At 41.8% G+C, this 14,779-nt stretch overlaps 1 protein-coding gene across 6 annotated transcripts in view; it reads left to right on the plus strand.

Annotated features, from left to right (window-relative positions):
• Nucleotides 1-14,779, plus strand: part of Unc50 (Unc50 RNA binding protein) — a 68,548-nt gene that overhangs the window by 12,456 nt on the left and 41,313 nt on the right. For all 6 annotated transcript variants that reach the window (XM_045757985.2, XM_045757986.2, XM_069306666.1 and 3 more), the window contains exon 4: nt 5,054-5,119. In XM_045757985.2, the coding sequence (XP_045613941.1) occupies nt 5,054-5,119 (66 nt within the window). The remainder of the gene's footprint in view (nt 1-5,053; nt 5,120-14,779) is intronic.

Raw genomic sequence — 14,779 nt, forward strand, 5'->3', positions numbered from 1 at the left:
CTAACTGGCAGCACCCATGGTTGATGTCACTTGCCACTGCCAGGTGGGGTATATCCTAACTATTGGGTGGATAAATTACTAAGTGCTTTGCTGTATTGTTTGTTTGCTTTCTGAGAACCTGCCTGTCTGTTTTGCTTTGCTTACTTTCTGGGTGTTTGTTTCTTGAGTAAAGGTGATCGTGAATTTCATAATCCCTCTCCCTCTGTTGGGGAGGGGGTGCAGATTTTGGCCTATAATTGGTAGGTTATTATCCTTCTAATGTGCATATCATATATGATCTTGGCCTAACTGACTGCAGTGCACATATCATACATACATGATTTAAGAGTACAGTACTGTGTAAGATCTAAAAGTCCCGCAGGTACACAGGGTTCACATCAACTTCCTGAGGCCTCCAGTAAACAGACGCTATTTTGAAAAAAAAATAGTGGACAAGATTCCTGGGTGTGAAGGCCTCAGTATTGAAAGAGCAACCAAGGCTGGTGCATACAACACATGCTAACAGCACTGCTGTTCAGCTTGTGAGCACAGCATCACTTAAAATTGACGAAATATATAAGTACTGTGCTGTTATTTTATGATAATAGTATCATAGAAGATCCTGACTGTAATAAAGACTCTTCACAGTGTTCAGATATCAGTGAACAAAGTGGTGTTTATGATGATCACAGTGTGATGCAGACAGCCACTACACTTGGCCATTGTTTGGTGCATCTATGCATCATGAAATGGCTTTATGCTTCTTTAGAAAATAAACTTGTGTAAAAATTATTCATATTCAGGATTTACTGACCAGGATGCTGATAATAATAGCAACCTTGTGCTTAGAGTTAGCAATATTGTTGTTATATTGGAGGCATTATGTGGCGTCAGGTGGTGTCGTTAGCTGGCTAGTGTGTTGACCCAATGCTGTGTGTAATTACCTAAGTGTAATTACCTAAGTGTAGTTACAGGATGAGAGCTACGCTCGTGGTGTCCCGTCTTCCCAGCACTCTTTGTCATATAACGCTTTGAAACTACTGACGGTCTTGGCCTCCACCACCTTCTCACTTAACTTGTTCCAACCGTCTACCACTCTATTTGCGAAGGTGAATTTTCTTATATTTCTTCGGCATCTGTGTTTAGCTAGTTTAAATCTATGACCTCTTGTTCTTGAAATTCCAGGTCTCAGGAAGTCTTCCCTGTCGATTTTATCAATTCCTGTAACTATTTTGTATGTAGTGATCATATCACCTCTTTTTCTTCTGTCTTCTAGTTTTGGCATATTTAATGCTTCTAACCTCTCCTCGTAGCTCTTGCCCTTCAGTTCTGGGAGCCACTTAGTAGCATGTCTTTGCACCTTTTCCAGTTTGTTGATGTGCTTCTTAAGATATGGGCACCACACAACAGCTGCATATTCTAGCTTTGGCCTAACAAAAGTCATGAACAATTTCTTTAGTATATCGCCATCCATGTATTTAAATGCAATTCTGAAGTTAGAAAGCATAGCATAGGCTCCTTGCACAATATTCTTTATGTGGTCCTCAGGTGATAGTTTTCTATCTAGAACCACTCCTAGATCTCTTTCTTTATCAGAATTCTTTAAAGATTTCTCACATAATATATAGGTTGTGTGGGGTCTATGTTCTCCTATTCCACATTCCATAACATGACATTTATTAACATTAAATTCCATTTGCCAAGTGGTGCTCCATATACTTATTTTGTCCAGGTCTTCTTGAAGGGCATGACAGTCATCTAAATTTCTTATCCTTCCTATTATCTTAGCATCATCAGCAAACATGTTCATATAATTCTGTATACCAACTGGTAGATCATTTATGTACACAATAAACATCACTGGTGCAAGAACTGAACCCTGTGGTACTCCACTTGTGACATTTCTCCATTCTGATACATTGCCTCTGATTACTGCCCTCATTTTTCTATCAGTCAGAAAATTTTTCATCCATGATAGAAGCTTACCTGTCACCCCTCCAATATTTTCCAGTTTCCAGAACAACCTCTTATGTGGAACTCTGTCGAAAGCCTTTTTTAGGTCCAGATAGATGCAGTCAACCCAACCATCTCTTTCCTGTAATATCTCTGTGGCTCGATCATAGAAACTGAGTAAATTCGATACACAGGATCTTCCAGATCGAAAACCATACTGTCTGTCTGATATTATATCATTTCTCTCTAGGTGTTCTACCCATTTAGTTTTGATTAGTTTTTCCAATACTTTCACTATTACACTTGTCAATGATACAGGTCTATAATTGAGGGGGTCTTCCCTGCTGCCACTTTTGTAGATTGGAACTATGTTAGCCTGTTTCCACCCGTCTGCTACGATTCCTGTACACAGGGATGCCTGAAAGATCAGGTGAAGTGGAATGCTGAGCTCAGATGCACATTCTCTCAGAACCCATGGTGAAACGCCATCTGGGCCAGCTGCTTTGTTCTTACCGAGCTCCTTGAGCATTTTTTCCACTTCGTCTCTAGACACCTCTATGTGTTCTATGTTGTTCTCTGGAATTCTTATTGTATCTGGTTCCCTAAAGATTTCATTTTGTACAAACACACTTTGGAACTTTTCGTTTAGTGTTTCACACATTTCCTTTTCATCTTCTGTGAATCTATTTCCCATTTTCAACCTCTGAATATTATCCTTTACCTGCAATTTGTTATTTATGAATTTATAGAATAGACCTGGTTCTGTTTTACATTTGTCCGCAATCCCTTTTTCAAAATTTCTTTCTGCCTCTCTCCTCACTGCCGTGTAGTTGTTTCTCGCATCTTTGTATCGCTGGTATGTTTGGGGGTTCGGCCTCTTCCTGTATTGATTCCATTTTTGTGTCTTTCGGTCTCTAGCCCTCTCGCAATTTCTATTGAACCAATCCTGTTTCCTAGTTCTGCATCTCTGTTTTGGTATAAATTTTTTTGTGCCTTTATCATATATTTCACAAAACTTGCCATACATCTCATTCACTTCCTTGCCTAGCATCAAGTCTGTCCAATTATACTCACTAAAAAAATTTCTAAGGTCACCATAATGTCCTCTCCTGAAGTCTGGTTTTTCAACTGCTTCAACCTCCTTATTTTCTTCCAGCTTATAACGCATTGCATACTTTATTCCCAAAAAGACATGGTCACTTTTACCCAAGGGAGGAAGGTACTGAATGTCAAATATCTCTTCCTCCTTCCTGGTAAATATCAAATCTAGCATGGAGGGAACGTCCCCTTCCCTCATCCTCGTAGCTTGTTTAACATGTTGATACAAGAATGTTTCCAGGATGAGGTCTACAAATTTACAGTTCCAAAAATCTTCTGTTTTAGCTTCATATGCTTCCCAGTCTATGGATTTCAAGTTGAAGTCACCGACTATCAACAGTCGTGTGTGTGTGTGTGTGTGTGGGCGGGCCCATCAGACCAGTTTAGTGGTTTGTTATGATGCACAAAAATGTAGATAGTTATATACAGTATATAAATAGTGTATATGCAGTGTAATAATAACAAAAGCACTGTTTTCTTGTTCTAAGAATAATAATAATCTTGTCACTAACATTTGCCCCATATCTTTGAATATCGCTATATTCCACACATTTTATTATATGCAGGCGATGAGTCACAATAACGTGGCTAAAGTAAGTTGACCAGACCACACTAGAAGGTGAAGGGACGACGACGTTTCAGTCCGTCCTGGACCATTCTCAAATCGATGAGAATCCGTCCTGGACCATTCTCAAATCGATGAGAATCCATCCTGGACCATTCTCAAGTCAAGTCATTTTATTATATATATTTATCAAATAAGAATAGTGTGTAATCAGGATGTTGATAAAAAATATCAACATTGTGCCTAGAATTAGTGATGTGCATAGCATATTGTGATGCATTTTGTGTCACCTGCTGGCACATTCTGCTGGTAGTGTGTGTAGTATTATACTGTCTTTGAATTTCATTATCACATCCACCAGAACTGCTTAGTGGTTCATAATCATGCATGTAAATGAACTGTACACAGTTATATATAAAGTGTGTATACAGTATAACAACAACGAAAATAGAATGTTTTATTATTCCTTAGCAAATAATGTAGTATAGTACGTATCTTAGTAATACAAATACATCTGTACGTACCTATGATTTACACATTCTGTGATACAAATAACACTGTTAACAGTCAATTGTATCATTGTGCTTGGAAAAACCATGGTATAACATTAAAAATAAGGAGAAAATATTATACAGTATATTCAATGCTTGCAGTTACAATTTCAGGCAAAACATGTAGAGCTCTTGACTACAAGTTATGAGATTACCGCACTCATCAGAATGGCTCAGTTGCTCATAATCATGCATAAAAATGTACATAATTATACATAAAGAGTGTATACAGTAAAATAACACCAAAAATAGAATGTTGTATTGTTGTTGTAAGCAAAGAATATAGACGCATCTTAGTGACATGAATATATTTATGCATTCCAATGTTCCATACATTTTATTATATACAGTACTGTACTGTATATTTCTCAAAAGATTCATTATTAAATAATATTACTTCAAAAAACACAGAAAAACTAATTAGAAATATTGAAATAAATATGTAAAAATTATTTTCGTGGCAACTCTGGCCTGATGGTTCACTCGGGAGGACCACCACAGGGGGATGGGGAAGGCGATTACTCAATGAGTGCACATGATTCATGCACTCATGAGACTTTCAGGCTTTACCATGGCCAACGTAAATCACATACAATTTTGTATTATTTTTCCTGTGATCGGGGAATGTATTTTAACAATATTAGAAGAAAAAATATAGGATGTAGTTTAGAATTTTTATATTTTATGCGCATGGTGAAAACAGTGGCACAGCCCATGGGTTAAGGACTCCTAGGATAGATGTGACTTGTATGTGTAGACCCATCTTAGTGTAGCTAACTACAAGGAAAGCACTAAGGGCCCCCCCACATTCCTAGAAAGAGCTGTTTCATCACATTCAGTCCTGATTTTTTGCTGAATCAAAAATTTACTGTGTATGATGTTTTATCGCTAATTCATAACATTTCAGAGACAAAGGCCCAGTTTGCGCGTGATGATCCAGCATTTGTGGTTCTCCTTTGCTTCTGGCTTTGTGGTGAGTATTGCACTATGCTTTCTGTTGAGTGGACTTAGTGACTTTTTTTTTTTTCATTAACTTTTACATAACACAGTGGTGCAGGGGTCCATATATGGGGACTCGATTAGCTCTTCCAATTGCGTTTTCCAGATTGTTCATATAATTGGGGTTACTCCTGTTCCATCTACTTGATGCAATATTGGAAGTTCTGCAAGGAAACAAAGCATAACAAATATGGCCTTTCAGACAAAAAGGGCTGTTCTAGACTAGCATTATACCCTGATTATCTGCTGGCTCTTGTGAACATTTAAACATATCATAATGCACTAATTAACATACCTTTGATAGTTTTGATGAGACTGTAACAAGATGAATTTTCCGTGGGAAGCCCTGTCAGCTCCCTGAAGCTATCAAACTGACATGTGCCATATTAGTTTGGTGCCATCAGTCCCTGGAGTTCTAGTGCCTACCGGGAGCTGCGAGCCAAAACCTGGCCCCCTCAGAGAGGCGCAGGGAGTAGTGGCCATATGAGCATTCTACATTTAGAGTTTGTCATGTCTGCCATCGACTGGGAAGGCACCCAGAAAGATAGGTGAACCAATACAAACCTCTAACTGGTTAAAATTGCAACCTATATCTGAACAGAGCAAAAGAACTCCCCCGAAAGAAAACAACGAAACAACTAGCACGCCCGCTTGTTAGTGTCCCCCCCATCCCCCTATAGGGGAAGGGGGATCCCACTCAGGTGAGCCAGCCACTCCACCCTCAGTTCATTGACTGATGTGCCAATGTCAACAAGTCTCCTCTGGCCTTGCTTTCTTTGACTGTTTTTTGCTATTCATGGCTTTGCCAGCTTTGTGTGGTGTGGTGGCCAGGTGTACTTAGGGGGTACCAGGCTGCATGTGCCTAAGGTTCCCTTCCATGGGTGCCCAGTGTAAATACTTCCCTTATGTTCTAGGGTTATCTTCCCTGGGACGTTCGGGTCTCGCTCCCGTTTGAGGGCTTCGTTGCTTAACCCTGTTCTCGCCCTTAGGGCCCGTCAGGGGTCTTGAGCTTCCCGTCTTGCGTCTTGATAGGGAGTGGGTTTTTGGTGGGTGGGGTACACTACAGCAGCAGACGATTTCTGGTGACAGGTTTGTTTGTGTGTTACTTCAGGAGGAGCTTTTGTCATGTTTTCTTTTGGGCATATGGTTTTCTTGATGGTTGCTCTTTTGTTGATAGTTGCTCTAGCAGTTGTGTAGGAGTGTGTTCTTTGCCATGCTGGTTTACCCACTGGGCAGGGTTTGGCTTCGGAGGCTGTTCTGGTGTCTTCAAGGTAGCAACTTTCGCCTTTCGCGCAACCGCGGGGTTCGCACCCCGGTGTCTTTCCATAGGTTGCTGAGTCACCGGCTTCATCTTCAGGTTTTTTGGGGTTCGGTGCCATGGCACCTTCCCCTTCCTGCGTTCAATGGTTCACGGCCGCCTCGGCTTGGGCTTAGTGACCAGTGCTCACCAGGCTGGTCAGGCTCTATCTTTCTATTCGGCTCAATGCACAGTGCAGGTGTTTGCAGCTGTGTGGCTGGCATTGCGGCAGATTCGGCTTCCTCGGGGCTTTCTGATCGGGCTCCATTCAGGTTGCACCCCTATGGTTGTTCTTTGTCTCGTTCATGGGTCTTTGGGGCTGATCGCTTCGGTTGCTCTTCTGCCGAGTTCTCAGGGTTTAGCGCTCCACACCGTTCCTATTCGGGGAGTGTCCAATGTCCTGGCAGACGGCCTGTCACGATTCATTCCCCTTTTCATGGAATGGATGGTCGACCCCCCCTCCTTCCTTTGGTTTTGTCGGACGTACGGGCATCCAGAGATGGACCTCTTTGCGTTGGCGTGGTCTCGGCGTCTCCCTACGTATGTAGCGCCATTACCCGACTGCAAGGCCTTCGCGGTAGACGCCTTCCAGCAGGACTGGTCGGGGTGGGGGTTCCAGTACCTTTGTTCCCCGGTCCAGCTGTTGCTTTGGATTCTGACACGGCTCAAATCCAATCAGTGGAGAGTGCTTCTCCTGGCACCATGGTGGCCGGCCCAGCCTTGGTTTCAGGCGCTGCTTGTTTGGTGTCCAGACCCGGGTGTCTTTCTGCAGCTCCGCCTCTTTCAGCAGGTCGGGCCTGTGATTTACCTTGCTGGTTCAGCTTCCTCTTCCGCTCTTCGCGTCTGGTTTTCTGACATGGGTATATCACCGCTTGTATGGTGATCAGGTGGCTTCCTTGGTGGTGTCCCACCTGCAGTCTTCCTCTCAGATACAGTATGAAGTTCCCTGGTGGTCTTTCCTCCATTTCCTTTCCCTTTGTAGGTTTTTGCTGGTGTCTGTTCTGGTTGTTTTGTCTTTTCTTTCTTGACTTTTTCTTGACCAGCATCTCATGCCGAATGCTGTCACTTCTTATCGTGTGGCATTGGAGGAGCCGATCCAGCTTGTGTTCGGGGTGGATGTCAATTACGCACCATTCTGCAAGCTCTCGCGTGCATTTTTTCACCTCCGGCCTGCTCATGTGCTCCTGAGCCTTCTTGGTCTTTGGACCAGGTGCTCTCGTTTCTCTCTTCTCCTTGGTTTGTCATGGCCCCCTTCAATCCGGGATTGTTTTCTAAAGCCTTGTTCTTGTTGGCTTTAGCCTCTAGGGGTTGGGTGGGGAAGGGGGGAGCTTCATGCTCTTCTCCGGCACAGGGGTTTCTGCTCTTTTGGTTCTGTGGGTCGTTTTGTTTGTTTGCAGCACTCGAATTCTTTTCTAGCGAAGAATGAGACAGCTGGTTTCTGAGGGGTCCATGGGTTGTTGATGCTTGGTTTGTTAGACTGGGGGTGCATCATGTTTTATGTTCAGTTGCGGCTTTACATCGCTTCCCGTTCTCCACTGGTTCTGCGACCGTGGATGTGCTCTGGGTGGATCCAGTTTCCCTGGTTCCCTATTCCAGGGCTCGTGTCTCTCAGGTTCTCCGCAGGATTATCAAGTCTAGCCAGCCTGTGGGCTACCCTTGTGCCCATGAAGTGAGGAAGTATACTGCTTTTGCTGCTGTCTTTAGTACTATGTCTTGGGTCGACATTTGGGCATGGGGGTTTTGGAAATTGAACAGGGTCCTGGCCTCCAAATGTTTTGCCAACGTTCCGGGCCCTCTGTGGCCTTGTATTGTTTTGGGACATTTGTCGTGACCTTTTGTCTCATCTTTGTTGTGAGACCTGCAGTCTTGCAGGTCCCGGGTAAGTCGCTGTTTTTACTTATCTGTGTATTTAGCTTCAGGAACCCAATGGGGCTCATCACAGAAAACCAACATTGAATGTAATGAAATGCCATTTTCTGGGCGAGCTCCGGAGGCTCCCTGACACCCTCCCTGCTTCCGGTTGGCGGTTTTTCATCATTCTACGAGCTGGGGGTGAAGCGGCTGGCTTGCCTGAGCAGGCTTCCCCTTTCCCCTGTCAAGGGAGGGGGGGCATTAAAGAGCGGGTTAGTTGGATAACGATTTGCTTGTTTCATTGTTTTCTTTTTGGGGGGAGTTCTTTAGCTCTGTTCAGACATAGGTTGCAATTTTAACCAGTTAGAGGTTTGTATTGGTTCACCTACCTTTCTGGGTGCCTTCCCCAGTCGATAGCAGACAGGATGACAAACTCTAAATGTAGAGTGCTCATATAGCCATTGCTCCCTGTGCCTCTCTGAGGGGGCTAGGTGCTGGCTTGTTGCCCCAATAGGCGCTAGAACTCCAGGGACTGATGGCACCAAACTAATATGGCATATGTCAGTTTGATAACTTCAGGGAGTCTCCGGAGCTCGCCCAGAAAATTGCTTTTCATCACATTCAACACTGGTTTTATGACTTATGGGAAGTACAGTATATGATAATATTAAAAATGCAAAGATGATGTTTGGTATTGCATGAATTGTTATGATAGGAAATGCCTGGTGTAGTTGTTGACAAGGGAAAAAGTGGATACATTGAATGCAAATTGAAGGGGAAAAGAGAGACAAGAAAATGGGAGTATGGAGAGACAAGAAAATATATGAAAAAATTAGTAAAGCAGAAAAAGTGTGAATGAATAACTTGGGAATTATATTAATAAGAAAAATAAAAAGATATTTTGGAAAGTAGTTAAAATAGTGTAATAAAGATTGGTTGGAAAATAATTTACACTAGACTGGCCAAAAAAATTTGACCAAAAAAAACTGGCCCAAAAATATAGACTGCCAGCGGTGCTGGCAGACAAGTGAATATTTTACATTTATTAGACTGGCCTTTCTCCAAACAAAAATTTTTGGGCATACCTTGATGGCCTTCTTTACTTACCTCAGTCAGATTGCTCCAGCCTACAAGTAATATCGGTTGCAGGAGTTTTGTTTGGCTTACTAGGGACCAGATTCAGAACCTGAGCCTCTTCACAGAAGTGCAGAGAGCAAATGACATTCCATCATTTCACCAGAAAAGCACCCAGAAAGTCAGCAAAGCTTTACAGACAACTATTGGGGTTCACAAGATGAGATCTATGCTCGTGGTGTCCCGTCCTCCCAGTGCTCTTTGTCATATAAATCTTTGAATCTACTGAAGGTTTTTGCCTCCACCACCTTCTCTCCTAACTTGCTTTAACTGTCTACCACTCTGTTTGCGAAAGTGAATTTTCTTATATTTCTTTGGCAGCTTTGTTTAGTTAGTTTAGTCTATGACCACTTGTTCTTGAAGTTCCAGGTCTCAAGAATCCTTCCCTATCAATGTTGTTGATTCCTGTTATTGTTGTGTACGTAATGATCATATCGCCTCTTTTTCTTCCATCTTCTAGTTTTGGCATATTTATTGCCTCTAACCTCTCCTCGTAGCTCTTGTCCTTCAGTTCTGGGAGCCATTTAGTTGCATGTCTTTGCACCTTTTCCAGTTTGTTGATGAGCTTCTTAAGATATGGGCACCATACAACCACTGTATATTCCAGCTTTGGTCTCACTAAGGTCGTGAACAGTTTCTTTATTACTGTATTTCATTATTACTGTATTTACCATCCATTAAAAGTAATTCTGAAATTGGAAAGCTCCTTGCACAATGTTCTTCATGTGGTTCTCAGGTGTTAGTTTTCTGTCTAGAACCACCTCTAGATCTTTCTTTATCAGATTTTTTCTGGGGGAAAACCCGTCGGCTCCCCGGAGCTATCCAAGCTGATATGGCATTACTGTACTAGCTTTCTAGCTGCGCTCGGACTCGATTTTACTTGATTGACTGTTACTCTTTGTGTTCTGTTCGACAGGAAATTGAGTATCCAGGTCCTACTTTACCAGTTATACCCATTGACCTCATTTTGTGTGCAATCACTCCATGGTCACATTTGTCAAATGCCTTTGCAAAATCTGTGTATACGACATCTGCATTATGTTTTCTTCTAATGCCTTAGTGATTTTGTTGTAGTGGTCAAGTAGCTGTGAGAGGCATGATCTTCCTGCTCTAAATCCACGTTGGCCTGGATTGTGGAAGTCATTGGTTTCCATGAATCTAAGGGTGCAGGCAGCAGCTGCATTGTATGCTAGGATCAAGTTGCTGCACCATGATAAGTTCGTTGCTTCCCCGGATGCCCTGAGACTGCCCCATTTTGGTTATAGGGACCCAGATTTGGGGGTGGGAGTCTCTTCGACTTTGGTTCTGTCCGCTCCTTCTTGTCCTTCCCCTTCAGTTGTTCATCCGGTTCCTCCCCCCTTGCTTCCGGCTCCGAAACATCTAAGGGTTTCAGAGTCAGGGCAGGGTTTAGTTGGTGTTGAGACTCGGGCAGTCTTGGGAGAGTCCCCTTCTGGGGTGACGGCGGAGGTATTCAAGCCTTGTCCTCTGGCCGGAGCTTCTGGGTCTGACCAGTGGGCCCCCTTCGTTCCTGCTTTTTGGCTGCTTCTGCTTTTTCTTTAGAGGTGGGGGGTTTGGAGGATGGCTCGGCCCCAGGTCCTCTGGGTGAGGTTCCCGGGGCAAGGGATGGGTTGACTTGGGGGCCTTGGGCCCCGTTGGACCCCGCCTGGGTTTTTGTTCCCTTGGAGCAGGGCTTGGTGTTACAAGGAGAGGGGTTCTCTTTTGCTCCCTCCTCGTATGCTTGGATTTGGCATCTACCCCTTCGCAAGTTCAGCTCCGTGATCCTGTGGGTTCCTTGGTCCCATCCTTTCGGAGGTTTTCGGCCTCCCGCATCCCGTCACATGTGGTGCGGGAAGCCCTTGCGGCTCACCTTCTGTAATTACCTAAGTGTAATTACCTAAGTGTAGTTACAGGATGAGAGCTACGCTCGTGGTGTCCCGTCTTCCCAGCACTCTTTGTCATATAACGCTTTGAAACTACTGACGGTCTTGGCCTCCACCACCTTCTCACTTAACTTGTTCCAACCGTCTACCACTCTATTTGCGAAGGTGAATTTTCTTATATTTCTTCGGCATCTGTGTTTAGCTAGTTTAAATCTATGACCTCTTGTTCTTGAAATTCCAGGTCTCAGGAAGTCTTCCCTGTCGATTTTATCAATTCCTGTAACTATTTTGTATGTAGTGATCATATCACCTCTTTTTCTTCTGTCTTCTAGTTTTGGCATATTTAATGCTTCTAACCTCTCCTCGTAGCTCTTGCCCTTCAGTTCTGGGAGCCACTTAGTAGCATGTCTTTGCACCTTTTCCAGTTTGTTGATGTGCTTCTTAAGATATGGGCACCACACAACAGCTGCATATTCTAGCTTTGGCCTAACAAAAGTCATGAACAATTTCTTTAGTATATCGCCATCCATGTATTTAAATGCAATTCTGAAGTTAGAAAGCATAGCATAGGCTCCTTGCACAATATTCTTTATGTGGTCCTCAGGTGATAGTTTTCTATCTAGAACCACTCCTAGATCTCTTTCTTTATCAGAATTCTTTAAAGATTTCTCACATAATATATAGGTTGTGTGGGGTCTATGTTCTCCTGTTCCACATTCCATAACATGACATTTATTAACATTAAATTCCATTTGCCAAGTGGTGCTCCATATACTTATTTTGTCCAGGTCTTCTTGAAGGGCATGACAGTCATCTAAATTTCTTATCCTTCCTATTATCTTAGCATCATCAGCAAACATGTTCATATAATTCTGTATACCAACTGGTAGATCATTTATGTACACAATAAACATCACTGGTGCAAGAACTGAGCCCTGTGGTACTCCACTTGTGACATTTCTCCATTCTGATACATTGCCTCTGATTACTGCCCTCATTTTTCTATCAGTCAGAAAATTTTTCATCCATGATAGAAGCTTACCTGTCAGCCCTCCAATATTTTCCAGTTTCCAGAACAACCTCTTATGTGGAACTCTGTCGAAAGCCTTTTTTAGGTCCAGATAGATGCAGTCAACCCAACCATCTCTTTCCTGTAATATCTCTGTGGCTCGATCATAGAAACTGAGTAAATTCGATACACAGGATCTTCCATTACCCGGTTACCCGGATTATGCTTTCGTGATGGATCTGCGTTTCTTCATGTCTGTACTGGGTTCGTTATGAAGTTCTAGAGTTGTCCTGGTTAGCGAACTGCCCGCTCTTCTCTTTGGAGGTGTGGTATACATTCTGTCAGTCCCATGTGCTTGAGTGGAAGGAAGCTCAAACAGCTTTGTAGGTTTGCTTGCTGACTGACAGGGTTTTACTGGCTTAGCTAGCCCCAGTGCCTGGGCTTCCCATAAGGCTTACTCATCCTGTGAGCCCTGTCTTAACTCACCCTACCAGCTTAGTTGTAATGTTGGTTCACACATTTTATTATATAAATATATCACACTACACACTATTGAATAATATTACTTTAAAAAACTGAGAAAAAATCAGAGACATTGAAATAAGTAAATAGATCATAATATATTTGTGACAACTCCCGCCAGACAGCTCGGGCGGAGCAGACCGCCTCTGACGCTTTCAATGTCAACGCCTCTATTTTGCCAGACTTCCCTGCCCTATTGCTGCCAAAATATTTCACCTATGATTTTTTTATTATTTTTCCTGTGATCAGGGAACACAAATGAACACTTTTATAAGACGAAAAAAAATTATTTTTTTATTTCTTGCTCCCGAGTGTGTTGCAGGCTATAATCACAAGAGCAGCCCAGGGGTTAACATGAATAACATTGATACATGAATGTCTCCAGGATGAGGTTTATGAATCTAAAGGTCCAAAAGTCCGCCGTTTTAGCTTCATAGGTCTTCCAGTCTATGGATTTCAAGTTAGGTCACGACTGCTGGTAGTGTGTGACTTCATCTTTATGCGCTATTGCTACCTTATGATTGTTATGAGGCCCTCTCATTTATTATCCAGCTCCTCCTTTGTCCATGTGTTGCATGATGGTAGACTGTATTTACTTATGATTATCAATTTATCATCTTGATTACAAATCTCCAGTGCTATTATTTCAACTTCTCGTGGATTGGCAAATCATAATTTTGTTTACCTTTAGGTGTTCTTTTACCAGCACGGCAACACCTACACCTTTCCTAATTTTTCTGCCCTGTCTCCAAGTTGAGTAGCCCCTTGGGAATATAACCTCGTTTGAAATATCACCTTTTGAGTTTCATCTCCGTGAGTGTAACACTGGCATCTGCAGCTGTATTACATCACTTAGTTTCAGTATTTTTTTTATCTCACTCCCTGTGTTAGTGTATACAATTTGATGGTACACTATAATGATACCCTCAACAGAGCAAGTAGGTATAACCCATGAATATTTTACCAGAATTCAAGGAAATTATCCAAAGTTCAGGTTAATTAAAATACTGTAATTTGCATTGTTGCCATATTTAACATAACTTATTGTGCAAATTCATTTAATACATATTTGATGTTAAATAAATGCTCAAATTGGACATCAAATAAAACATATTTGATGTTAAATAAATGCTCAAATTGGACATCAAATAAAATATGTATTCACATAAATTCAAGGACATTAGTAGAGTATAATAATTTTAATACAATGCTTCACTGACATACTACAATAACCATGTCATCATAATTATTGAGGCAACTTATTTTGGAGTAAATTATTCTATACACGTAATATAATATCAATACTGTTTCTAGAGTATTTGATTCATTGTCTAGAGCAGACACGGGAAACCTCTACTTATGCAAAGAACCTACAGCTGTAATAACTATTGCTAAACTTGCTGTGGGTTGGATATAAGCATTGAGCGATGTTAACAATATAAAGAGCAGACTCTAGTAGCTTATCATTCCAGGTACTGTTACTGTACATGTAAAACTTATTTTAAAATAAATACTCAATTCTGGATGCTAAAGATGTACAAAATATAAAATTTTGAAGATATTGTATAAGCCAGATCAAAATGCATTACTAGTTGGAAGTTCCCAGTGCCTGATCTAAAGTTTATACTGGGCATAGTTATTAACAGTAATTCTGTTAAAGAGAGCAGGTAAATGACTAGCTAAAGCTTTTGTAATTACATATTTCAGATGAGAAAATATCAAATGAGACTTGAATATACCAGTAATAGTTTTCAATTGGTTTTACACATTAGCAAATTATAAGAATTGCTATACATACTGTACTGTTTAACCCTCAAAATGTAGTTATCATGTGTTGATTGTGTAGTGTAATGTGGTTATCCCCTTTACACAAAATGTAAATTTCTTTATGTTTGAATTATGATGTTGCCCCTAAATAGCTGTGATATCTCCCAACAGTAA

The sequence above is a fragment of the Procambarus clarkii genome, chromosome 58 (assembly GCF_040958095.1).
Source record: "Procambarus clarkii isolate CNS0578487 chromosome 58, FALCON_Pclarkii_2.0, whole genome shotgun sequence".
In the NCBI taxonomy this organism is placed as follows: domain Eukaryota; kingdom Metazoa; phylum Arthropoda; class Malacostraca; order Decapoda; family Cambaridae; genus Procambarus; species Procambarus clarkii.